The 26,463-nt window shown below is 41.3% G+C and overlaps 1 protein-coding gene across 1 annotated transcript in view; it reads left to right on the forward strand.

Moving 5' to 3' along the window:
* The first annotated feature begins 11,457 nt into the window (after nt 1–11,457).
* camk1da (calcium/calmodulin-dependent protein kinase 1Da) overlaps nt 11,458–26,463 on the forward strand; it is an 85,917-nt gene continuing 70,911 nt past the window's right edge. The window contains exon 1 of the mRNA XM_061714789.1: nt 11,458–11,777. Coding sequence (XP_061570773.1) covers nt 11,680–11,777 — 98 coding nt within the window. The 5' untranslated portion in view covers nt 11,458–11,679. The remainder of the gene's footprint in view (nt 11,778–26,463) is intronic.

Consider the following 26,463-nt stretch of genomic DNA (forward strand, 5'->3'; position numbering starts at 1 on the left):
GAGAAGCAACTGAAACTCATTCTTATATGTGTTAAACAACAGCAGGCCTGACTTAAATGAAACCTGTTATATACTTTTTTGTTGATGCAGTTTCCTGATAAAATACAGCAGAGCCACTTCTGTCTGTGAGCAGGGTCTGCCTTATTTGGGATGAGTCCTGTAGCTGTGAGCTGCACACAGACAGGGATACACTGTAGAAAGAAAAAGAAAATCCACTAAACAACTCTTTGAAAACAAATGTTTCTGCACGACAGAGCATGCAGTTCAAAAGAACTCACGCTATCAAACATTAAAACGAGGAAAACACCTACATTATTTCTGTGTTGTCTGAAGTTCAGCCATGGAGGGTTGGTACTGATCAATTTAGGTGAATTGTATAACAATTGATATTAATTTGCTGTTAATACTAAAATAAAACTCATTGATTCTGCTCAGTTCTGGGGTGTAGACTTCATTTGCCTCAAAAACAAAATGAAAAGGGTGGGGCTTTTTTATTGTTTTTGACCTCTGAAGCCTAAGTGCGGAAAGTAAAGTTGTTTTTATTTCTGTGATGTGAGTGAAAGGATTAACACATTAACTAGTAATGTATGGGTCTCCATGGCCTGACAGAGAATGGAGCATAATCAGTGTGCAGCCTCCTGCCTGAGAGGAGATGAGGAGATGAGATGTCTCCAAGGTCACGTTATGCAGGTATTTCTGTGTCCTTGGTACTTTTGAGTCTCAGGATGTAATGTCTAACTCGTACGGCTTAAAACACACGTATAAGCTTGTCACAAGGTGTGTTTCCTGTAATTCTGCACCTGGTTGTGCGATCTGCTTGCAATGAGAAGAAACCAGAATAAATGTGCTCCTGAGTCTTTCTCAGGAGGAGTTCTTATAGTTCAATCTTGCCTTCTTAGTAGGAATGGGTGATATTTTACCGTTCACGATATACCGTCAAAAAAATTCCTCACAATAAGAATTTATCATCTCGCGGTAAAAACAATAAATTCCCGTTGATGTTTTTTTTTTTCTCTCCCTTGTCTGCACACATATTAATGATTGATACCATGACGGTAGAAACCAAAAGTATATATATGTGCATTATTACTATATTTAATATATATACATATATATACGCATACATATGCGTACACATACATAAATATACACATACAAACCCAGTGACGATGATGTTTTTGTGTAAAGCTGATTTATGGTTCTGTGTTAAATCCACGCACAACGTAAGGAAGGAAGGAAGGAAGGAAGGAAGGAAGGAAGGAAGGAAGGAAGGAAGGAAGGAAGGAAGGAAGGAAGGAAGGAAGGAAGGAAGGAAGGAAGGAAGGAAGGAAGATGGAAGGAAGGAAGGAAGGAAGGAAGGAAGGAAGGAAGGAAGGAAGGAAGGAAGGAAGGAAGGAAGGAAGGAAGGAAGGAAGGAAGGAAGGAAGGAAGGAAGGGAGAAAAGAGGAAGGGAAGAAGGAAGGAAGGAAGGCAGGAAGGAAGGCAGGAAGGAAGGCAGGAAGGAAGGAAGGAAGGAAGGAAGATGGAAGGAAGGAAGGAAGGAAGGAAGGAAGGAAGGCAAGGAAGGAAGGAAGGAAGGAAGGAAGGAAGGAAGGAAGGAAGGAAGGAAGGAAGGAAGGAAGGAAGATGGAAGGAAGGAAGGAAGGAAGGAAGGAAGGAAGGAAGGAAGGAAGGCAGGAAGGAAGGAAGGAAGGAAGGAAGGAAGGAAGGAAGGAAGGAAGGAAGGAAGGAAGGAAGGAAGGCAGGAAGGAAGATGGAAGGAAGGAAGGAAGGAAGGAAGGAAGGAAGGAAGGAAGGAAGGAAGGAAGGAAGGAAGGAAGGAAGGAAGGAAGATGGAAGGAAGGAAGGAAGGAAGGAAGGAAGGAAGGAAGGAAGGAAGGAAGGAAGGCAGGAAGGAAGGAAGGAAGGAAGGAAGGAAGGAAGGCAGGGAGAAAACAAGGAAAGAAGGAAGGAAGGCAGGGAGAAAACAAGGAAAGAAGGAAGGAAGGGAGAAAAGAGGAAGGGAAGAAGGAAGGAAGGAAGGAAGGCAGGAAGGAAGGAAGGAAGATGGAAGGAAGGAACGAAGGAAGGAAGGAAGGAAGGAAGGAAGGAACGAAGGAAGGCAGGGAGAAAACAAGGAAAGAAGGAAGGAAGGGAGAAAAGAGGAAGGGAAGAAGGAAGGAAGGAAGGAAGGAAGGAAGGAAGGAAGGAAGGAAGGAAGGAAGGAAGGAAGGAAGGAAGGAAGGAAGGAAGGAAGGAAGGAAGGAAGGCAGGAAGGAAGGAAGGAAGGAAGATGGAAGGAAGGAAGGAAGGAAGGAAGGAAGGAAGGAAGGAAGGAAGGAAGGAAGGAAGGAAGGAAGGAAGGAAGGAAGGGAGGGAGAAAACAAGGAAAGGAGGAAGGGAGAAAACAAGGAAAGGAGGAAGGAAGGGAGAAAAGAGGAAGGGAAGAAGGAAGGAAGGAAGGAAGGAAGGCAGGAAGGAAGGAAGGAAGGAAGATGGAAGGAAGGAAGGAAGGAAGGAAGGAAGGAAGGAAGGAAGGAAGGAAGGAAGGAAGGAAGGAAGGAAGGAAGGAAGGAAGGAAGGAAGGAAGGAAGGGAGGGAGAAAACAAGGAAAGGAGGAAGGGAGAAAACAAGGAAAGGAGGAAGGAAGGGAGAAAAGAGGAAGGGAAGAAGGAAGGAGAGAGCAGGAGGAAAGGAGGAAGGAAGGGAAAAAAGAAGGAAGGAAGGAAGGAAGGAAGGAAGGAAGGAAGGAAGGAAGGAAGGAAGGAAGGAAGGAAGGAAGGAAGGAAGGAAGGAAGGAAGGAAGGAAGGAAGGAAGGAAGGAAGGAAGGAAGGAAATGAGCCTGAAAGAAAGAAAGAAAGAAAGAAAGAAAGAAAGAAAGAAAGAAAGAAAGAAAGAAAGAAAGAAAGAAAGAAAGAAAGAAAGAAAGAAAGAAAGAAAGAAAGAAAGAAAGAAGCATAAATTCCCGTTGATGACGTTTTTGTGTAACAAACATGGTGAATCTGACAGTGTGATAGATTCATAGTTACAAAGGTGGAGTTGAATTGGTATTTTTTTTTATCGTCATTTTTATCGTTATCAGGATAAATGCCAGAAATTATCGTGATACATTTTTTAGTCCCTACCGCCCATCCCTACTTCTTAGTCTAGAGGACATTTTTCCACACCACATAATATTTCCCATTTTAATATTATCTTTTGCTTAAATAATAATTGTGTGACAACAACTTGTAAATAAGAACATCTTTACAGTTGAAGTTGATGCAGAAACTAACTGGTCGGGTATTACGATGCTGACAAATGAAAATGAAATACATATTCTGTTATTTTTACTACTCTGCTTACAACCCAGTTCATGCTTTGTGTGCCAGCTTCCGTTAAGTTCTTAATAAACATCAATTTTTACATTTCATAAGGGTCTGTTGAATCTGAAACCAACATCAACTTCATACATTAAAATAAAATGGGAGAAGGAAGGAAGGATAACGATATCGGACGAAGAATGGACAATGATATGGAGGTATCAATGGACCTGTACCAGCTCACAGAAGTGGAGGGAGTTTGGATGGAAAAGTCTGATGAGGTATTTTATTACACCCTCCCAGAAGTCTCATTATGATAATAACTCCTCTGTCTGTTGGAGAAACTGTGGGGATCTAAATAAAAATCATTGCCATGTGTTCTGGGGCTGCCTTGTCATGAAAAATTACTGGAAAGAGATAAACAAAGCCCTACAGGATATCTTCAAATCCGAAATACTCGTCGAGAGTAAGACTATGTCTTTCGGACACAAACCTCAGGACTGGCCAAAAAGAGATAAACATTTAATGAATTACCTGCTAGTGGCCTGTAAAAAGACTATTACAAGGAAATGGTTATCACAGGAGAGCCCAACTTTAAAGGTATGGATGGAAATTACAATGGACATTTATAAAATGGAGAAGATAACGGCATTTATTAATCATAAATTGGAGAAATTCACCTCATACTGAGAAAACTGGGTCAACTACGTCACGCCCCATAGGCCTGATTTTATTTTCTCAAGTCAATGACTGTTATGTTGAAAATAACACTCCCTACTTGTACATAGTAGTTTTTGGTGGTTTGTCTTTCTTTTCATTGTTTGGACATAAAACAAAAACATTATTCTGACATTTAGGAAAGACAACAGATTTATGATACATGATGTACCGGATGTGAATGTCTACGACGGAGTATTAGGGCCAAACTAAGACAAAAAAACAGGAAATTACGAAAATAAAGTCATAATAATATGAGAATAAAGTCGTAAAATTACGAGAATAAAGTCATAATGTTGTGAGAATAAAGTCGTAATATTACGAGAATAAAGTCGTAATATTACGAGAATAAAGTCGTAATATTACGAGAATAAAGTCGTAATATTACGAGAATAAAGTTGTAATATTACGAGAATAAAGTCGTAATATTAAATATATTATAAATATACAAATATAACTTCACAAGATGCTCAATATTCAACATTTTAACAGACTCTTCCTGTTAGAGTTCTCATAAATTAACACTTTATTCTTGTAATATTACGACTTTATTCTCATAAATTACGACTTTATTCTCGTAATGTTACGACTTTATTCTCGTAATATTACGACTTTATTCTCGTAATATTACGACTTTATTCTCATAATATTACGACTTTATTCTATTACGACTTTATTCTCATAAATTACGACTTTATTCTCGTAATATTACGACTTTATTCTTGTAATATGACGACTTTATTCTCGTAATGTTACGACTTTATTCTCGTAATGTTACGACTTTATTCTCGTAATATTACGACTTTATTCTCACAATGTTACGACTTTATTCTCGTAATGTTACGACTTTATTCTCGTAATATTACGACTTTATTCTCGTAATATTACGACTTTATTCTCGTAATGTTACGACTTTATTCTCGTAATATGACGACTTTATTCTCGTAATGTTACGACTTTATTCTCGTAATATTACGACTTTATTCTCGTAATATTACAACTTTATTCTCATAATATTACGACTTTATTCTATTACGACTTTATTCTCGCAAGATCTGCTATCCAGACTATGTCTCTTTCAGGGAAAGCTTTGCATATTTCAGCAAGACAATGCTGAACTTCTCACGGCATCCATCACCACAGCAAGGCTTCCCTCTAGGTGCTGAACTGACCTCCCTGCAGTCCAGACATTTCACCAATCGTGAAACATTTGGTGCATCATGAAACAAAACATCCAGCAGTGAAGGCTCAGAACTGTTGGGGACCTAGAATCCTGCATCAGACCAGACTGGGACAACGTCTCTACTAAAACGTTAGGCCTGCCTCTCTAGATGTTTGCAGATAGTTGATATCAGAAGAAGGTGCTACACAACGGTAAACATCGACCTGATCCAGGTCTGGGAACTAGTACGAAATCTGACAACAACTGGCTGCATATCGACTATTAATTATGCAGTATGATAAGAAAAATAGATGTATAGACCAGAGAGTGTCAAGACCAAGACACGACCAAGACTAGTTCAGCTCAAGACCGAGACCAAAAAAAAACCTAGTTATTTCTTCATCCTGCGTGAGTTGTAGAACATCAACACGATCCTGATTCAGCTGCTTAACTTCCATATGAGCTTGTATTCAACTGCAGCTCAATAACACAGAGAAGTGGATGTCTGATGTTGAACTCACCATAAATGTTTTCATCCATCAGCTGAGATCAGATATGTGTGGTGACTGCACTACCGCTATTTCTACACTATTGGAGGATTGACTCCAGTGCTTTTAAGGATTGACACGACTACTAACTAGTCCCAAAGTCCTCTAACAGAATAACCAGCTCTAACACCCCCCTCCACCTCAGAAAAGTCATGAATAGTAAATGTTACTGATTGGACTTAATTTGGAGATGAAACCTAAATTTTAAATATTAAAGATACACACATTTACCGATTTGAACTTACATTATTTACCATTAGAGCATCACTGAAATAGACCTGATGCTTAATCAATCACAACGATATGCAAATATTATTCAAAGGCCAATGATGACATATATTTATTCAAACAAGGCCGTTATAAACACAAAACTATAATTAAATACAGAAACACATGCAGATGCACCAAAACATTAAATCAAATGCAAAATACAAATAGTTTACAAAACTGTACATTAACAAGAGGTAGAACTGGTGATCACAAGATCTGTCTGTCTCCTTGGTGAGCAACGGCATCTCAATTATCCGAGTCCGAGACATGAAGAGGCAGAGACCACAAAAAAGTGGTGTTGGGACCAAGACCGGTCTTGAGAACTACAAGTTTACTGCAAACCCACCCTTTTGATAGTAAATATAATGCCATGAAACATTTGAAACGGTCGATGCGAAACGAACAAACTGGTTTATTTTACTGCTTCTGTGATTCCAAGATCAAACCATTACTACCAGCAGAAACAACTGCAAGTGCAAAAATCAAAACTACGTCCACGTCCACAAATCAGCAGATGAGCCATTCTGTGGGGATTAGCACGTCATCTTTGGTGGAGATCATTAAGGTGAGCGAAGGTCTACGACAAGAAGATATAATAAACCTACATGTTCCTCTTATCTATTGCTGCTGCTTTTACTGCTATATTACACGTTGTGTACTGTGAGTGTGGAGATACTGTATGGATGGTTGTGTGGGTGGGGGTGATGAGTGACGTTGAAGGGAGTGAGAAGTGTATGTATTTCTGGGGGGGGGGTGTCTTGTCTGTCATACGTTGTATTTATGAGTAGTTTTATTTATTTGATTTGATTTTAAAGCACAGATCGGAGTAGCACCTTACATTTTGTCGTGTTGATACACTGTATGTAATACAATGACAAATAAAGCTTCTATTCTATTCTATTCTTTCTTTTCATCTGAACCTCATGTCCTAACCATCTTTAAGATTTTAAAAACAATCTATTGTGGGATAAAGACTGAGCATTGGGCCAAGAGCCGCTTCACCCCTGCAACTCGTCCCCAGCAAACACGATAGCTGTGCAGGAGGTTAACTATTGCTTTGAAACAAAACAAGCAGACACGCTGCAGGTGAACATCGTGGAGTATTTCTCCTCAGTAGTTGCTCTTGAACTAAACTGAGAAAACAGGGAAACGGTGACTCTGGGGCTCAGTGCGAGGCAGCTGTTTATGCCAACATATTCAGCTTCCAAGGTGCTGTAGACGAGCAAATTAGCATAGAAGTTCAGTGTCTGCCAACCAGAAGCCCTGACATAATTCGTCTTGCATTTCCCTGGGTGCATACAGGGAGGTTTTTGTTTCCGTGCTGCCTTTCTGCTGCATTTTATAGTCTTTCTATGAAGTGTTTTATCCTGAAGATGAAATCCATCTCTTACATATAACCACAAGCCTAAGGATGCATTTCATGTCTGAACACGGGAAGCGATGGAGGGAGTGGATATATTATTGGACATATATAGTATTAGGTGCATTAAATGGTGTGATCTTTTCATGTGAGAGTAAATATGTTGCCCGCCATAAAGAAAAGTACAGCCCTCCATTATCCCTCTGTTCACCGGCTCCTCCTATTAACACAGACGGGTAAATTATTTCAGTTGGTTTGATTAAAATGTCAGTGTTGGAGCAGCGAGAAAATAAGTCGTCAGAACCGCTACATCTTCCTTGACCTTCATCCTCGATTAAACCATCACTGATACACCGCCTCGCCTCCCCTTTCCTTCGCAGCTGGGTAATCATCTTTCATCAGGGGGAGATCAGACTTGCTGACTCAGATTAAAGGATGAGGAACGAGGGGGGGGGAGAAAGGGACGGAGGGAAGGGTTGGGGAGAGGGGAGTTTTCCTCAGTTGCTGTAGAGGAAAAGCTGCAGTAGTGTGCAGCCAGAATACTCATGAGCAGCCAAGGCTGCAACAAAGTGCACCCCTCCCACCCCCGCCACCGTAGTCTTCCTCTCTCCCCCTGACTGTGTGTCTTGACTCACTTCTGCACGCAGGAAAGCAGCAAGTCCAAGTAAAAATCTCCCCCAGTCTTGAGTGTTGTGAGCAGTAAGATGACCGATGCTGACCCCGGCCCCCCCCTGCAGCTGTCACATTTCTCTGCAGACTGAATCTTTAGTTCTCCAGGTGTTACATGGAGCACTTAAAGGGAGCGTGCAGCCGCAGCTGGGGCCACCTGGACTCCTTCAGGGATTCCAAATGAGGACGGATGCACGATGTTTCCGGATAGCAAGTTGGTGCATTGCGAATTTACTGCTATGCACTGGCCAGACACACACACACACACACACACACACACACACACACACACACACACACACACACACACACACACACACACACACACACACACACACACACACACACACACACACACACACACACACACACACACACACTGTACAGTATATATCCTGGTCAGCTGCCTTTTTTTTCTTTTCTAGTCAGAACTACACATACTGCTATTATAATAACTGACTCATTTATTTCTAGAAAAAGTACAGATATTGTGAAGTTCCAATAAAGGTTTGATGAAAGAGTCCATACATCAGCCTGGAGTACATCAACTAAAGCATTTAGACAGTAGCAGGTGGGATCAGATGTTCTGTCAAACTGGAAATATATAACACAGGAACTAGTTGTTTGTATTCTTCAAAATAAAATACCATAATTGAGTCATTGGAAATGAATACTGATAACAGGGAGACACGCCTGTCTTGACTCATGTTAAGGCACTTGCCATTTTAACCAATTTAAAATCTTGTTTTAGATTACTTTGAACTTGTTTGCTATGAGATGTTAAACAGGTGCACAGTTAACTATTTACCACAGGACTTATCCTGACCCTCCTCCAGAAAATATCTTTGAATTGTTTAGTGGCATTCAAGTAATTTTGTACTCGAAAGTTTCTAGTTAGACGTTTCATCTAGAAATCCCACATCAGGTCAGACTTCCAACTTGGAAACTTGCACTGAATTGACCTCATACTGACTATATAGCACAATACATCACTGTCACTGTGGATGAGAGGCCCATGTAGGGAATGAAGATATGGACCTCTGGACACTACTAGCGTTATATTTGTTGGTGCTGTACTTTGCATCCTTGCTGTTGCTGACACATAATAAATCGCTGCCAGCTAATCATCCATCAGTTGTTTTCATTATGTATTGTGGGATGCACTCAGTGCACTATGTAGGGTGTATTTTTACTTCATAGACTGCAAATGGTAAACATGCTAGTTGTGCACAAACGCCAATCATCTTACTTCCTCATTGAAGGTCATGCTGAACTACGTTTTGTTGCAGATTCTCGACTGACCACTAGAGTCGATCTGCAAAAGTGAGTCAATCTCCACTGACTCCCATGTTAAAATGTCCAACTGTTCCATATATATATATATATATTAGCTCATAGCTAAGGCTACTGAAATGGGTGGATTAGTTCAAGGTCAACATGTCTGGGATCGTGAGCGGGCGTGAGTCATCACGGGAGCAACATCATCACCATTTTTGACTTCTGAAATAAATGAAACACAAGCAATCGTACATATAATGGGTGGCATTCTTTGGCGAATCGTTGCCATTTATGGTGAACACCAGGAAAAGGAATGCGTGGACAAAGTTATAGTGTAGTTTCATTGGAGTTGGATCATGAAACAGACATTGCTGCCATTGCTGGTCGAATAAAATGAACAAGAAGCCAACAGAGTCGCTCTTTCGCTGATGTCACATCCTGACTCAGACGTCTGACTCCAACCCCCCGACCAATCGGTGGCCTGTAGTGTGATGATGTCAGATACAGCCGACTCAGCCCACTTAAGCCTGGATTATGGTTCTGCGCTGCACCAACGCAGAGCCCACGCCGTTGCCGTGACGTCGTTGTGAACCCTTCGGACTTCTCTGTCACTCCATTTGCCGCAGTGCAGTACCCCCCCAGAGCGCTAGGGGGGCGCGTTCTTTTCCTGAATGGTTTATCCGACTTTTCCAGTCACAGTGAATCAAAGAGATAAGGACAACTATTGTGCAAAAAACAAAGAAAAATCACACACACACGAAGAAAAGAGCGCTGAAAGTTCACGACTGCTTCACGAACCGGAACCGGAAATGCGTTGCTACCAAGCAAACCAATCACAGCCCTCTCGGTCTGCGTTGGGTCTGCGACCTCTTGACGCGTAGTTACATTTTTGGGAGGTGCACGTCAGGCACGGCGTGGCGTGCGCCGTGGGGTGCTCATTGCGGTGCAACCAATTTAATGCAGAACCATAATCCAGCCTTTAGAACCTCGGCAGAGTAGATACAGAAAAAGTATCTACTTGGCACGTTAGACCCCTAGTGGGAAAGAACCAAACCAAGTGGAGGAGAGCCGAGCCGGGCTGAGTAGGTACTAGTGGAAAAGGTGGACCCCTGCCTCTCGCCTGTGATAAGCTGGGATAGGCTCTAGCAGGCCCCTGTGACCCTGCAAATGATGAAGTGGGTCAGTACTCGAGTTGTAAAAAAAAATCAGGGGGGATGGTGGATTTTATCATATGGGGACAGATAATTTGTGCTGATTATAAATAATAAAATATATATCACAAATAAGCTACTGACCAAAACACCTGCAGAAATACTGCAGGAATGACATAGCAGCAGTTAATTGCAGCCTTCTGTAAGCTTTAAATATCCACTGGGCTTACATCAAATACATCAAAACACAACAATTAAAAAACAGTTTTCTGAACTTATCAATATGACTCTGTCCTTCACAGGATAAGTCAAATGGATCACTGCAAAAACTCAAAATCTTAAGAATATTTGTCTTATTTCTAGTTAAAATGTCTCATTTTAGTAAAAAAATCTAATTACACTTAAAACAAGACTCATCACTGGAAAAAACAACAATTTTCACCTGTTTCAAGTAGATTTTCACTTGAAATAAGTAGAAAACTCTGCCAGTGGGACAAGATTTCTTTGCTTGTAATGAGAAGATACATCTTGTCCCACTGGCAGATTTTCCTACTTATTTCAAGTGAAAGTTTACTTGAAACAGGTGAAAATTGTCAAATAAGTTATTTTTCTGGTGATGACTCTGAAATGTTGAAATAGCAGTAAAACCATATTCATTGATGAAATGACATAAGGGATGGAAAGGGTGGATGGCAGTTTTACAGGGGGGGTGATTTGGACCGTTTTTATTTCAGGGGGGGATGCCATCCCCCCTCATCCCCCTCAACTCGAGTACTGAAGTGGTTACAGAAAATGGATGGATAGGTATTTGCTAAAAAAAAAAAAAAAATGCTTTTATTTTGAAAGATTAGGCGGAAGACCTGTTATCTCCTCGTAAACTTCATAATAGCGGTCCAGACGACCGGAGAGGAGGAGGGAGAGAGAGAGATACATAGAGGGAGAGAGGGAGAGAGAGAGATACAGTGAGGGAGAGAGGGAGAGGGAGAGAGAGATACAGGGAGGGAGAGAGAGAGATACAGAGAGGGAGGAGGCTGCAGGGCTGTGTAACCTGCAGGATCTCCTGGTCCTGCTGCAGCGAGCAGACCACCGACTCCCTGACTCTCTCCTCTCAACCCACTCCCCCGTCTGCTTGTTTCTGTACGTGCTTTATTTCTCTCTCTCTGTCCTCCTCTGTGTGCGGTTCTCCCCGCATCCCCCTCCTCCCCACCAGCCCGGTCCAGCCCGGTGCAGCCCGGCCCAGCCATGGCCCGGGAGAACGGGGACCCCGGCCGGGGGGACGCGTGGAAGAAGCAGGTGGACGACATCAAGAAGATCTTCGACTTCAAAGAAGTGCTGGGGACGTGAGTAACACGACTTCCCCTTACACTCGTGCGGTGATACAACACAAACATCCCCTTGTTGACACATGGTGTCTTCTGAGCGAGTTAACAGAGACGGTTAAATGATGTCTGGCAATGAAAGTTACACACTTTCTTTATTAGTGCTGATGCTGCGTTCAGGGAGTCATGTTCACGCTCACGTTCACTCGCATCACTGACGAGTTTATGTTTTTCACTGTAAACATTGCACTCTGGCTAACCAAAGTTAACTGTTATCGTATAGTTTTTGGCCTTTGTTTTTTTGTGGTACTTTAATATTTTTACATTAGGCTATCAACTAGTAAAGCAGAGTTTTCCCACTGGTTGTGAATGCCTCCTTGGAAGCCATTCAACACGACAGGTATCTTTCAGAAACAGTCTGCTGCCTTTTGGAGCTCTTGAAATGATAATAAAACACTTGAAAACACTTGGAAATGGAAAAATTTTGCAATTTTAAAACTGAAAACGAAACAGAAACACCAACTTTTCATAAAGAAATACCCCCCCTCCCACACACACACCTTTCCCCTCATATGTTGTGCTTCATATAAATGTATTCTTTGCTTCCCCCCCTACAGTGTTTTTATGATATATTCTTGTGTTTCCCAGCACTCATGTTTGGTAATACCTTAATTACTGCTGTAGCAGCTATGTTGTTAAATACATTTAACATATACATACAAAACCTTTTATATCCATGCATGCATGCACTGATCCCCAATATGTACAGCAGTCTTCTTGTTGGATGAAACTGCACATTTTGTGTGTGTTTTTTTTTTCTCTCTTTCTTCAATGTTTCTGTATTGAAAGGCGATGGTGAGGGTAGAGGAGTTCTCGCTGACAACAGGAAGGCAGCATCTGTTGTAGTTTGGTCTCTTTCATCGAGGAGATTTTACCCTCCAGCTCCGTGTTAGAAAAATCTTCCCTCGTCTCTTTCTTCCTTCTTCTCCTTATCATTGAAATGGGATTCATCCCACCGCCACTAAATCTCTGACAGCCTGTTCCCGTGAGCGTGCGTCTGCCTGCTCCGGTTTCCCGCTGGGAGCAATGAGCTGCATTTGTTTTGGATGGCAGCCTTGGGATGGGGGGAGGGAGTGGTGGGGGGGTGGTGGTGGATGCAGATTGGGATTAACCACACACGGATTAAGAAAAACTTCCCCTGAGCACAGGGAAGTTTGGTCATGTGGTGTGATGACTGAGCGGCGATTGACGGCCAGCCTTGCGTGCTGTTTGTAACTTTATGTCACACCTGAAATTTGGACCGGATGTGAATCACACACACACATGCACGTGCACACACACGCTGGCTAAAGACTCAATAATCCGCGTCAGCCATGTTTGCAGCCACACATTAACCAGCGGATCTTTGAACCGGATGCATCAGCAGAAAGGAGACAGCCAGGAGTGCGTGCGAGACGGGGGGACGGGTGTTGCCGGCTGAATCCCAAGCAGATTATGATTTTTTTGTTCTGGACCAATCAAGAAAGTGTCTGAATTATATCGGCTGTTTGGATTGATCAGTCAGTGAGAGGCGATCGGCAGCAACAAGGAGGCGACTGCAGGAGAGACGTTCCAGTGCCAGTTTGTTTCTCTGATACCGAGGCTTTGGGTATCGCCCAATACTGAGTACGGTGCCACTACCAGTGTTATTTCTAGTTTTTATTTATTCTAAATACCATAATAAACATGTGCTTGCTGAATTGGATAAAGAATAACTAGTAGAGCAGTTTCAGAGTTGTGTTTGCGACCTTGGAAACAAAAAGCGGCTCCAGATGTTCGGTTACACAGAAAGATTCAACCTTTTCACCGACCAACAGGCGCTGGTCACCTCGGTCGATGGATTGTTCTGATTTTAAACAGGAAACCACAACCTCGTCACAGTTTTCCTGGTAGGATTTTTCTAGCCTAAAACAACCCGATACATAGTATCGGATGATGCATCACGTAAATACTCCCCTTTTTTGGTGGTATTTCTGGTATCGGAACAACTCAAGTTGCATTGTTTGCAGGTTGTAGAGCATGAGGATTCAACAGTGGTAGTTTTTCAGCCCCTATTCAGATGCCACTACGAGGGATCTTTGGCTTATAGAGGATTCGGATTCTTTACCATTGATGTGTAGAAGAAAGTGAAAGTATCATGTACAGTAGTATCATGGTTATTGTTAAAATACTGATGCAGTTTAAAAGTCTGTGAGTTCCTTGGAATTGAGAGTTTTTCTGCATCTATGCTACAAAAGAAAGGCCTAATGGTGTTAATTATTTATTCAACAGGATCATTACACAGAATGCAAAAGACACACACACACACACACACACACACACACACACAGAAATGGTAACAATAACAGCCGACTGGATTCGTCCTGCTGGGGGAGATTGATTTCCCTGGTGGATCTTCTGCTGATGTCAGAAGATCCATCAGGAGCAGTGACATTTCCTGACTTCCCAGATCCAGGACCTACAAAGTCCACATTTGGTTATTAGGTGCGTTTGGCGCGTCAGCCTCCGTGCTCCTCCATGAAGCCTTTAAACTTCCAGCGCAGCCGGGTCTGTGCTCCAGGAACCAGCGAGTAAATTAGTCCATCGGGATGCACCGTCGTTGCTGCTGAGTGATGCCATGGTGCCTTCATGTTAAAAATAATATAAGAATCAAATAAACAAACCTGTGGCCATTAGTGTAATTTGCATCTTTGACCATCTTCAGCAGTTATTCTCACAATTTCTTTCTGAAGCTCATTTCATAGACAAGTCTCTTAATCTGCAGCTGCTGCTGGCGCTTTTAAAGAAAATATTTTAGTTGTTAGATTGTCTCATGTTTGACCGACTTCTTCGCTGTAGAAATAGCGTCACGTGGACCAAGAGCTTGATTATACGGTTTAGATCAAATTGTCACATCGGCTCCCTTTTAAATAATTTAATGACGACAGGAGTCAGTGGATGTCCTTTTTAATTATTACAGATAATAAATAATTTCTTAGTGAACATGAAATCAGTGTGTCATCAGTGTTAAACCTCATCCGCAGTAATTGGCCCACTGTGCTTGTCTGTTGTTGTGACTTGAAGATCATATAAGATTTTATGGAAAATGAACCCAGAGAATAAGTTAATTTCAGGGGCTTTCCGTGGTTTTCCTCACAACTGTTGCTATGTGTGCGGTACATGTTGTCGATACACATAGATAGGGCTGGGGATCGATTCAAATGTCAAGAATCGATTCGATTCCGATTCTTAAGATTCAGAATTGATTATCAAGATTTGATTCGATTCGATTCGATTCCGATATTGATTTGGGTTAGTGTTATTAAAACTGTTTTTTGAGCTGTTGCATGAATTATATGACTGTAGTTATGCAAAATATTACTACTAGTATTATATTGAGATTCACCAGCAAGTATTGGCAGCTAATGATGCTGTAAGGACCAATCAGCTCCCAGAATGCTGATAGAACTGCTTTCAGAAACATCGTGGGTCAGAATTATCAAACAGATCCAGGGAGGAAACAGAGACGTACAGTATGAAATCGGTTTTATTTTTTCCCACATTCCGTTTTTATTTGTTCCATTTTCGGTCTCTTTTGGTTTTTAATTTTTGAGCATTTGGTTTTTAGCATTTTTTCCAAATGTAACCCCAAGACAGTATATAAAGAAATGAAATATAGACAATTTATGCAATTATAACCTAACACTTTAATGTTTTCATACCTTTAAACATATTTAAAGGCAAAAACATGGCACCAGTTATTCTCGTGTCCAACAAAACATTCTTTTTTTTGGGATAAACAAAAAAATAACCAAAAGTTGTAATGTAATGATGAAAAAAAAACCATAAATAAATTAAAAAAAAACCCAAAAAAACAATCGATCTTTAGACATATGAATCGATTTTTAGGAATTAATATGAGAATCGATTTATAATTGGGAAATCGATTTTTTCAACACAGGCCTACACATAGATAATGGATGTGCTCCTTTTATATCAGACCACATAGCCAGCGTTGATATTACATCAGTGCGTCTATTGCAGACTTGCAGATAGGTGCAAACTAGCCAGAAAGCCTCCGTTTACAGTGTTTGTATTTTGAGGTGAACCTGTCCTGACAGGATGTGATGTCATAGATGTGACACTGACCCGTCATGTCGTACCTGACCTCTTTTGAGTTCATGTGTGCAGCTCCTCTTCTGAGTCTCGGAGTTATTTGTCAAATGTGTGACGTGTATTTACCGGCTCTTAACGCTGGATCAAGCTCGGAGGGATTATCTCATGACGGCAGCCATGTGTTCAGTCATGTAAAGAGACACCGAGGAGCGCTTTCATGTACACGTCCCCCGCTGGGCCTCTCCCCGTTGCTCACCGCTCAATAATTCAGTATTGTCGGGAGTTCGTTCTTTGTGCACGCAGGTACGCGAGGCCTGCAGGTGGGCTGCGGTCGCAGCAGGAGGGATCACAGTGGCCTCAAGTGGAAAAACACAAAGGTTCAGTCAAAGGTTCTGGTGAATGTTGAGGGATTGAATAGTATGAATTGCAGCCTCTTTCAGCCCAAAAGGAAAATTACTTGAAGCACATCATGTTTGTTGCTTCAAGATTTAATAAAGGTCTTCAACCCGAAACACAACAACATTAACCAAAAACCACAAATGGAATTAATGTCGCAGGAAGTGCCATTATTTAAGAAAGTACTACGGTTACGACTTTGGGCAGGAAGGATCTCCTGCATCGGTCTGTCGCAGCAGATCTGATGAATCCTCTGACTGAAGCCACTCTGTGGTTGAATTAGCGTTTCGTTGAAGAGGATGCTCGGGGTCGGCCATTATGCTTTTCATTTTGTGAAGCATCCTTTACGTAATTATCTCCAAAGGTTCCAGAGCAGAGCTCGTCTTGTAAAACATTCCTCTTCAATAAAGGTTATAGTCAGAGATGACATGTGCAAGCCACCCTTGTATGCACATGTCATTAATATTGTCTCTACTCCGGCTCTCTTCTCCGACGCCCGACCGGTTGGGGCAGGTCTGATTTTTTTTTTTTTTTTCCCGACGTGTTTTTAGTTTTGTTAACCAGGGTTTTTTTATCTCCACTGTCGCCTCATGCTTGAGCAGGATGGGGGGATTGTACCAAAGTGGAGATCTCTTTAATCTGTAAAAAAAAAAAAAAAAAACTTTTCTGTTTTTCATGATTTCATGATCGGCATTATTTAATTTTAGAATTTTGGACATTTGAAGGAATTGGATTATAAACGTCAACGATTTGGGTTGCACATGAATTACAATGAATTGGGCTGAATTGGAATATAACTAGCTTTTAATTGAATTGTATTTAACTTTGAACCAAAAATTTAACGACATTCACTGCGATGACCGACATCAATTTTCCCATGTCGGTGAATTCAGTGTTTTGATAAAAGAAAAAAGAAAAGAAATGTCTTTTTGTCCGTCTTGACTGAGCTGATAGGCTAGTTTTCATTCCCTTTAAGACGGTGTAATCACGTGACTCCACCCGTCCAGTCTGAACGAGAAGGCAAACCCAAGAAAATGACTGATGGTTCAAACGAAGAAGCAGCTGACATAACAGGGCTGTCTAGTGTGAGACTTGCACATTTCAACAAGTTCACACACTCTCACGCCATTTCTCATGCTGAGAAATGAACTCCAACGGCCCATCTTACAAACGAGTCATGGTACGCTACTGTGGCTGAGCTGTGTGGAGTCACCAACCTGCCAGCCAATCAGAAAATAGAATTTTTAGTTGCCGGGTAAAGCATTCCATGAATGCGTAGCGGAGGTAACCTAATGGTGCTTTTCCACTAGTACCTACTCAGCTCGACTCATTTCAACTTGGCTCGACTCAACTTGGCACAGTTTCTTTTCCATTACAATCCAGTACCCGGTTGTGTTATCCTGAATTTATCGTTGTCGCCGTAAAACTGCTCAATTTATTGTGATGTTGATTTTAGGTCATATGCCCAGCCCTACAACCCCACTTTTTTAAAACAGTTGGGAATAAAAAGCCCTGAGAAATAAAATTAGGATATTTTTGCAAACAGGTTATACCAGCAAGTTATTGAAATTAGGATTTTGTACAAAAGCAGGAACAAAGATGAGCAAAGGATCTCCACTCTGTCATCAAATGCATGAGGAAATCATTGAAATGTTTAAAAGTGATGTATGTACAAGAAAGATTTGAAGGATTTTCTACATTTCTGGTTCTATTTTGGGTACTGTCATTAAATAATTCAAGGAATTAATCAAGGTCTGCAGCCCAAACTGGGCACCTTTGTCTCTGATGGCTCTTGGAGGCCATTTCATTATCAGCCGTCATTCAGCAGTAGCTGATATAAGCACAGGGGCAACGATTACCGTGGGGAATTATGCCAAGCACTACACAATGAAGCAGAATTCATAAATACGACTAAAGAGTTTACTGTGCAAAACAGAAGCTTTGTGTTGTCCAGAAGCATCGTCAACATCTTTGGGCTCGGAGGCATCTTTTTTTTGTAGGAAATGGAGACCATGTGGTCCAGACTAAAGACGAAAAGGATAATCAAACATACAGAAATGAACACTGAGATTTAAACCCAACACATGCTGCTTTTCAAAATGACCTCCTTTCCATGGACATCCAAGCATTTTTCAAGAAGACAATGCAAAAGCACATTCTCCACACATTTCAGAGGCATGGCTGAAGAACGAGAGTGAATGGATACTAAACTGGCTCTGTTGAAGTCCTGACGTGTCTTCAGCAGATGGTGTGTGAAGAATCTGGAAATAAACCAAAAACTAGACTACCCCACTGTTGCACTTCCTATGCGTTTGTCTTTAAAGGATTGTAAGAAAGAATGAGAACCCTACGAAGTAGTAGAAGCTTTACTGTCATGACAGGCCTGAAATGCAGAAAAAGATGGATATTAACAATATCTTCAGGTTATCTTATCTGCAAAGAAATAAATGCCTTCATTGCTGTACTTTTTTGTCATTTGCAACATCTTTATTTCTCCAACGTGTTGTGGTTGCATAAAACGTCACATACATCAAGTCTTTCTCGATGTAACGGGTGGACGTATAGCTCAACTATTCCACGTCAGACAACAGCTCGTGATTCATTAAATAAATACACAGATTTGTTTGTTAATCGGACTGCTGAAAATATCTGAGCTTAAAGTGATGCATGTTAATAATAGTCTCTTTTCAAACCACAAAATGAACAAAATAAAGGAAAGAAAAGAGAAAATTTGGACTATAAAAAAAAAAAAGTTCAGCCTAACTTTTTTTGGAAATGTTTCTAACTCAGCTTCGACCACCCGCTGCCACTGGTGTTTACTACTTAAAATAGTTCAGATTAGTCATATTATTGATCTAACAGGCATGGCTAAAAATGATGACACAGATTTGGTGACACATAAGTGCTTCATGTTGTGGCTCATCTTTAAGAGGAGGTTGTTGCAGTCTTAACATTGGAGCAGTATTTGTTCCTCAGCTCAAACCTCTGTGTTTATCTTCTCTTATCTCTCTCTTTTTTTACTCCGGGGTTCAGGTTTGACGCTACAGTGGAAGGTCTTCTGCAGGAGTCCTTCTGAAAGTCAAAGTGTGTGTGTGTGAGGGTGAGATAAAAGCAGCAAGTAATGTAGCGGCCGTGACGGTGGTGCATTGTGGGAACGTCACCGTGCCATCTAGGGCACGCTGCCCTTAATTGATGCTCCACTTCCCTGGTGCTGGCACTGTTCTTGCCACTGTTTCTGGGACTTCAGTCCCCCCCCTCAACACCCCCCCGAGCCTTTATGTCTCTCTTTATCTCCTCTTGATGCCTACGACTCCGGTGCAGATCTCCCTCTGTCCTGGTGTGCTATCAAATAAAAGCAGCGCCGCTTTGTTTCTCCTGACAGTGTAAGGTGGCGGCGCCAGGATTCATGATGCAGATTTAAAAGTTTCTTTTCTTCTTGTTATAAATAGAGTTTTAAAAATAGAACAAAAGATGATTGTTAGCTACGTGACGAACTTCATCAGTGGACTGCCAGCCAACGCTGTGTTTGCGTGTGTGCATACATAGATGTGTAGTAGTTTTTGGTGTGTAAACAGTGTATGTTCAATTCTAATTTAATGCATATATTTAATGAGTTTTTGGGCCCTTGTGGTCTTTATTTACAGTAGAGAAACAGGAAAAGGATCAGAAAGGGGGGTGGCATGCAGTAAAGGGTCACGTGCAGGAACTCAAATCTGGACCAACTCCACTTTTCAATCTTATTTAATGCAAAAATGCTAATTCCTACGGATATCTTTCATTTGAGTGCAATGAGAGTCCTAAATTGATAGTCTTGCTTCAAATCACTCGGCAGTAGTCGTAGATATTTGCTTCTATTTTAATTGACCTTGATGGGAACGCAACTCTTGACCGTGTGCAAGTGGTTACAGCCTAGTTTTCTTTTCTCTAACAAATGTTTTAAGATTGTAACATCTAACACAGAGTCTCTGATTGCTACAACTCATAGACAAAGAGAGCTAGCTGCTTAGTGCAGATATGAAATATGACATCTGTGGTCTAGTAAAAAAAACAACAAAAAAACATGTTCATCTATATTAGAATTTCTAGTTATTGCATGGGTTTTGATGGTTTATTTGCATATTAGTGATATACATATACAGGCACGTCTGTTGCAAGCGTTGTCATATGTCGCCACCCTCATACTTACATGCATCTTTTATTGGCCCTGGTTGTGAAGTCAGTTCATCCACTAGTGAACTGAACTGAGCACCGTGATCGCCACAAACGGCTTCACAAAACTGCTCATTGCACCACAGATATCTGCACTATTATACTATATTTCCTCCAAACCGATTACAGTTATTGTTTTCTTTCTTTTTAAACATTTTGTTGGAATAAAATTCAATCCAGAAACATCAAATGTCTTGGTTGTCCTACAGCCACAGTGCAGAAAGACAACATTTCTTTCCTTTCAAGTAATCAGGGACTTTCCCAGAAATGTTGGCCATATTATTCCATATGGTACCATTTTTTGTTAAGAGATGTTTTTGTGAGTTCCTCTTGTGTCAGATATTCTACTTCTGGAATCAGCCAAGAAATGAGAAGGTGCATAAGGTTTCTATTAATGTTTTTTATTAACGGTGCACAACAAACCAGATCTACAAGCTATAGTTGTCACTCCTCTCAACTTCTGCCACCCTTTCCTTGCTGACCTACAAGCATGTGTCATAAAACACTTATGGATGACTCAGCAATCCATCTGGCTTTTAATGAATCCAAAAAGACTCTTGTCACACCACTACTCGCTGAGCTCCACTAGCTATTAATGTTTAGTTCAAGTCACTAATGTTCTCTTATAGTGTTACCTGGATCCACTCTGATCTTCCTCAACTCAATCTCAGCAACTTCTGGTTCCAACTGAACTGGAACACTTGGTTCCTTGCAGGAACGTTGCCAGAGACAAAACCATAGACTGTATAAAACCTTGGATAAAACATTCACGTGACCCACTGGTTTCTGAAAAGCGGTTTTGAAGCCCAGTTTTCAGGAACACGCCCACCGTATGTCAATCAAAGTTTAGGCTGCCAGCTCCTTCAGCAGATCCCTGGGGAAACATCTGCAGAGCTGCTGACAGATGTTTACAGCAGATTATACCGTTTAACATGTTCTCTGCGGTGAAATCAAAAAATACTGTCGCGTTTAGCCGATGCTGGGTTAATAGAAACAACTGATTACTCTGTACTGTGCAGTAGCAGGACGATTATGCAGGATGTGATAGTGGCATTGACTGAGCTGACTGTCAATCAATCATATATTTATATAAACTCTCCTGGCGTGGTACAAAAAAATTCCCCCCTGCAAAGTTTTCATGGGTGTGATATAAAATGATTGAGCCCGAAACAGTTGTTTGAACCAGGCTGTAAATATGTTTATCTTAACATGGGAGTCGGTGGAGATTGAGTTGCTTTTGCAGCCAGTTTCTGTCAGTCAATGAACTGAAACGAATCTCAGTTTTTCGTGAACCTCGACCTGGAAGTCAGATGGTCGGCGCTTGGAGAAGACCATTCCAGGAAATTTCTTGATAGTGGAATGAGCTACTGAAGGCTTTAAGAGTCTCTTGAAGACACACCTCTTCTCACCTTTTCTCCCAACACGCTAACATTTCTAACCCTCACCGTTTTCCATTGCACTTTTTGAGGAAATATTGGTTTACCTTTCCGTCTACACTGCCTTGCTTTAACCTTTACAACTCCTTTCAAATGAATTAGGACTTCACGCCTACCACAAGGCCTCCTTTCATACTGCAGATTGACTATATGCTCTGCTTTGGATAAAAGCATCAGCTAAATGAGTAGATATAACATGAGTCACTTCAGCAGACATCAGGGATTCAGCCAACCTCCATTTGATGGATCCGATTCAACCTTTTATTTCATAGCATTTTTCCTCAGTTGAAAACTTGAGTTCATGAAGTACACGTGTAAAACTGAAAATATTACATGTTTAAACAGTTAGTTGTTAAACTTTTTTATTCTGCTGTGAAAAGCAAATGACATGGTTTAAGGGTTCATATTTTTTACTTTTTTTTTGCCCAAATTAAATCAGACTAGAAGTTGCTCATTGTCATATAAATTTCACTTCAGTTGGAAATAAGTGTTGTTGGTGTTTTAGGACACAGAAGCTGCTTTCCTGTGTATATGTTTAACCACTGGGCACAAATGTTATAAATAATGAGTTAAGTGATTTTAAAATGACATTTTGAACAATCTGGATGGACTAAAATCATGTCGTACATCCCATTCTGTCTCTCTCACACTCAGCCACAGCGAGGAGTGGCTTTTAGAAGCAGCAGAGGTTAAAGGCACTTTTACCTCTTTTTAGACCGAGCCAAATCTAAAAAAAATGCGTGCATTTGCCAGCTGTCGTGCCTTTTCCTCCTCATTAAATGCATTTAATGTGAAATGGCCTGCGTGTTTGCGCGTTGCATGCATCCCTGCACAGACCGACACGTGTGTCCAGACCTCTGAGTATTAATGATCAGAAACTTCAGTCCATTATCGGATCAACGCTCTATTTTAAGCCTCCCCGCGACCACGTCCAGCTTAAAACGGCCTCCATCTGAGAGCCCGTTGTCTCTGAGGCGTTGTGATACGCACGGCCCCGCGAGAGGGCCGCGCACACGCCGGAGTCGTTCATGTTGGCAAACCCAGCCGCCTGTTCAAAAAGGCAAGTACAGCCAAAGTTGACGGAAAGACAATCCACATGTTTATTTCATTCCTTAGGTGTTAGCAGGGGATTAAAAATATCAGTTTTTGAAAGTTAAGCCAGTTTTCTGGCAGCAGAAAGCTTGACATTTACAACCGTTGTATTTGTAAGCTGTGTTGCAGCGGCTTTTAGCATATTTAATTGAATCTGTTTATGCATTAAAAGTGTTTTTTTTTAGGTTTATGTCACAAATAATTTCACATATTTGATGTTTGTGCCTGGACTCTGCTCTGATGTTCCACTGTGACTTGGTTTTTCCTAGTTGTGAGAAACTGAAGCTTTTCTTTTGAAGATGCAGTTATATACAGCACTGGAGTTGAGGGGGGATGAAGGGGGATGGCATCCCCCCCTGAAATAAAAACGGTCCAAATCACCCCCCCTGTAAAACTGCCACCTCCCCTTTCCATCCCTTATGTCATTTCATCAATGAATGTGGTTTTACTGCTTTTTCAACATTTAGAGCCATCACCAGAAAAATAACACCAGAAAAATAACTTATTTGACAATTTTCACCTGTTTCAAGTAAATTTTCACTTGAAATAAATAGGAAAATCTGCCAGTGGGACAAGATTTATCTTCTCATTACAAGCAAAAAAATCTTGTTCCACATGCAGATTTTTCTACTTATTTTAAGTGAAAATCTACTAGAAACAGGTGAAAATTGTTGTTTTTCCCAGTGATGAGTCTTGTTTTAGGTGTAATGAGATTTTTTTACTAAAATGAGACATTTTAACTAGAAATAAGACAAATATTCTTGTTAAGATTTTGAGTTTTTGCAGTGATCCATGTTACTTATCCTGTGAAGGACAGAGTCATATTGATAAGTTCAGAAAACTGTTTTTATTTTTGTGTTTTGATGTATTTGATGTAAGCCCAGTGGATATTTAAAGCTTACAGAAGGCTGTATTTAACTGCTGCTATGTCATTCCTGCAGTATTTCTGCAGCTGTTTTGGTCAGTGCTATTATATGTAATATATTATTATATTATTTGTAATCAGCACAAATTATCGGTCCCCATATGATAAAATCCACCATCCCCCATGATTTTTTTTTACAACTCGAGTACTGGTTATATATTCAAGTCAGTGCACATGTCTGGATTTAAAAAAAAAAAGAAAAGAGGGAAAAGAAAGATCTGGTCCTGCCGCCGCACATGTCCAGGTGCTGCACGAAACCCACCGGGAAGGCTCCAGGTTGTTTATCCCGACTGTAGGATCGGGTTTCAGTGTTGTCGTACAGGTGTGCACAACAACATCTGCTGTCTGAGACGGGAATCAGGGAAACGGCCAGCTGGGGAACAAATGCTTGCTTTTTTTTTTTTAAACATTTTTATCCGGCTGCTGGTGTCTGACCATATTTTAGTGATCAAAGAGGACAAGGGTGCCGCGACATAAGCGCGGTGGCGAGCATTTGTCCCGCAGGCTTTTGGCCCCGCGTCCAGACATCATTAGAAGTGCACAGTCGATGCTGGCTGGTAATTTGTGTCAACATGAATTTGCACTCATGAGAGGAGCTGCGCTGTTTCTTGGAAAGTCCACTTGGTCAGTCTTTGTTAAAAGTTTGTTTCCCCTTCCCCCAGTAAATACGGACGCCAGGCACATAATGCTCACTTACTTGCGTCCTAGCTCTTTTCTGGTGCTGCCCCTCCAGTCGCAGTACAATAAATTCAATTTTCAACACTTAGATGTAACATAATTTTTTTCTAGATAAATAAGATGTGATTTGTGAGACTAAAAATAAATGCATTTATCTGCATTTTAACCAACTAACTTGGATAGCAAAGCATAGACAGTATCTCTCCACCATTTTGCTGCTAAAGCTGTGTCCTCGTTCATTTTTAATTTTAAACCAATGAGAATCAAGCATATGTCATGTGCAGTGTCTCAGTTTGCTGTGAGTGTTTACAAGTATTGCAACATTATGCTCGCAGCTAGAAGCTTGTTTGTCCTGTCACGACTACTTATTGAGTGGCTGAGTGAACTGAACTGATGTCTCAATTAGGAAGTAGTATTTTTCATGGTTTATTTTACCACTGCGTGCCAGATTGTAACTGTATCTTTGTTTTATCGTTCCTCAGTCTAAAGTGTTGACACAGCTGAGGTCCTCAGCATGATGTCTTCCTTTGATCACCAAAGTGGATGCGGCTTTGATAAAGACGAGGAATCTGAGGGATGTCAGGGGGGCGATGTGTTATAATGTCATTTAGGACGTGTATTTTAGCTACGACAGTGCCGTGGCCTCCATATGACTCCAGTGCGACAGCCGCGCTAGAGTCATATGGAGGGACGTCATGAGGGATGTTATAGTTGTTTGGGCGTTCTTTGACGGCGGGATAGTCCCATGTCTTCCTCCTTACTGGTGTGTTTGGATCCACTTTTATCCAGTATATGAACACTCTTCCATTTTACACCTTTGTTTTTTTCATCCACTTACAACTGATTATGGACATGGTGCTGATAGTTGATGAAATGTGGAAATGCCGGACTTTCTAGAGGCGGGGAATCACACGACTCATGGAGGGGTCACCACTCTGTTGAAGAAACCTGGTCCAGGTTTCTTCCCTCCTAAAGGGGAGTTTTTCTTGCCACCTTTCGGTTTAAGGATTTTCTCCCACTAGGGGAGTTTTTACCTGCCATTGTTTATGTAATAATTGCTCAGAGGTTCATGTTCTGGTCTCTGGAAAGATCCTAGAGACAACTTCTGTTGTAATAGAATAATATATAAATAGAATTGAATTGAATTTAATGATGAGGTGATGACGTGAGTTTTTAGCAAGAAAAAAGGTAAACAGAGTGTGGCCAGTCACAACGTTAGCCTACGTGGCAACAATAGCGGTTCTCTGTAGTGGCTGTGCAGACGATGTGCGCTTTTGTTTGGGGCAGGGGTGGGGGAAAAAAAAGATATTTGCACTGGGGCCCATCACCATGATGTTAGGCCACTGATGACAAGCACGTTTCTGGTGCTCTGGTGTTGACGCAGCCAAGGCGCCACTAGATCTTTGCTATGTCCCACCTCACCGCTGTAGATTAATGCTGTATTCATTTCAATTCATTGGGGGGGGGGGGCATATCGGAGACCAATAATACGACTACTTTTTTTTTTTTTTTTTTTAAATATCCTGGTTTTTTCCCCATTTTATCACCCAGTGCTCCTACCTAACAGTCCTGGGCATTGCCATCCTCTACCAACCTCGGGAGGGCCCCGCACTGAGCTCAGGTCTCCTCCTTTACCTGAGGAGTGAGCAGGCCGCATCTTTTCACCAGACAGGGTGGGGCTACGACTACATTTAAAGGAGCATGAGGCAGGATTGAGGCAGGATTTATGAAAAAAATTTGTATACGTTTTAAGTTTTCTAGTAATAATGTCAGATGAAGCGTTCCGAACCAAAAAGAATGAGTCCTCTAGTGTATCTCTCCGTTGCCTTGAACAGGC

Source organism: Cololabis saira, chromosome 23 (genome assembly GCF_033807715.1).
Source record: "Cololabis saira isolate AMF1-May2022 chromosome 23, fColSai1.1, whole genome shotgun sequence".
In the NCBI taxonomy this organism is placed as follows: domain Eukaryota; kingdom Metazoa; phylum Chordata; class Actinopteri; order Beloniformes; family Belonidae; genus Cololabis; species Cololabis saira.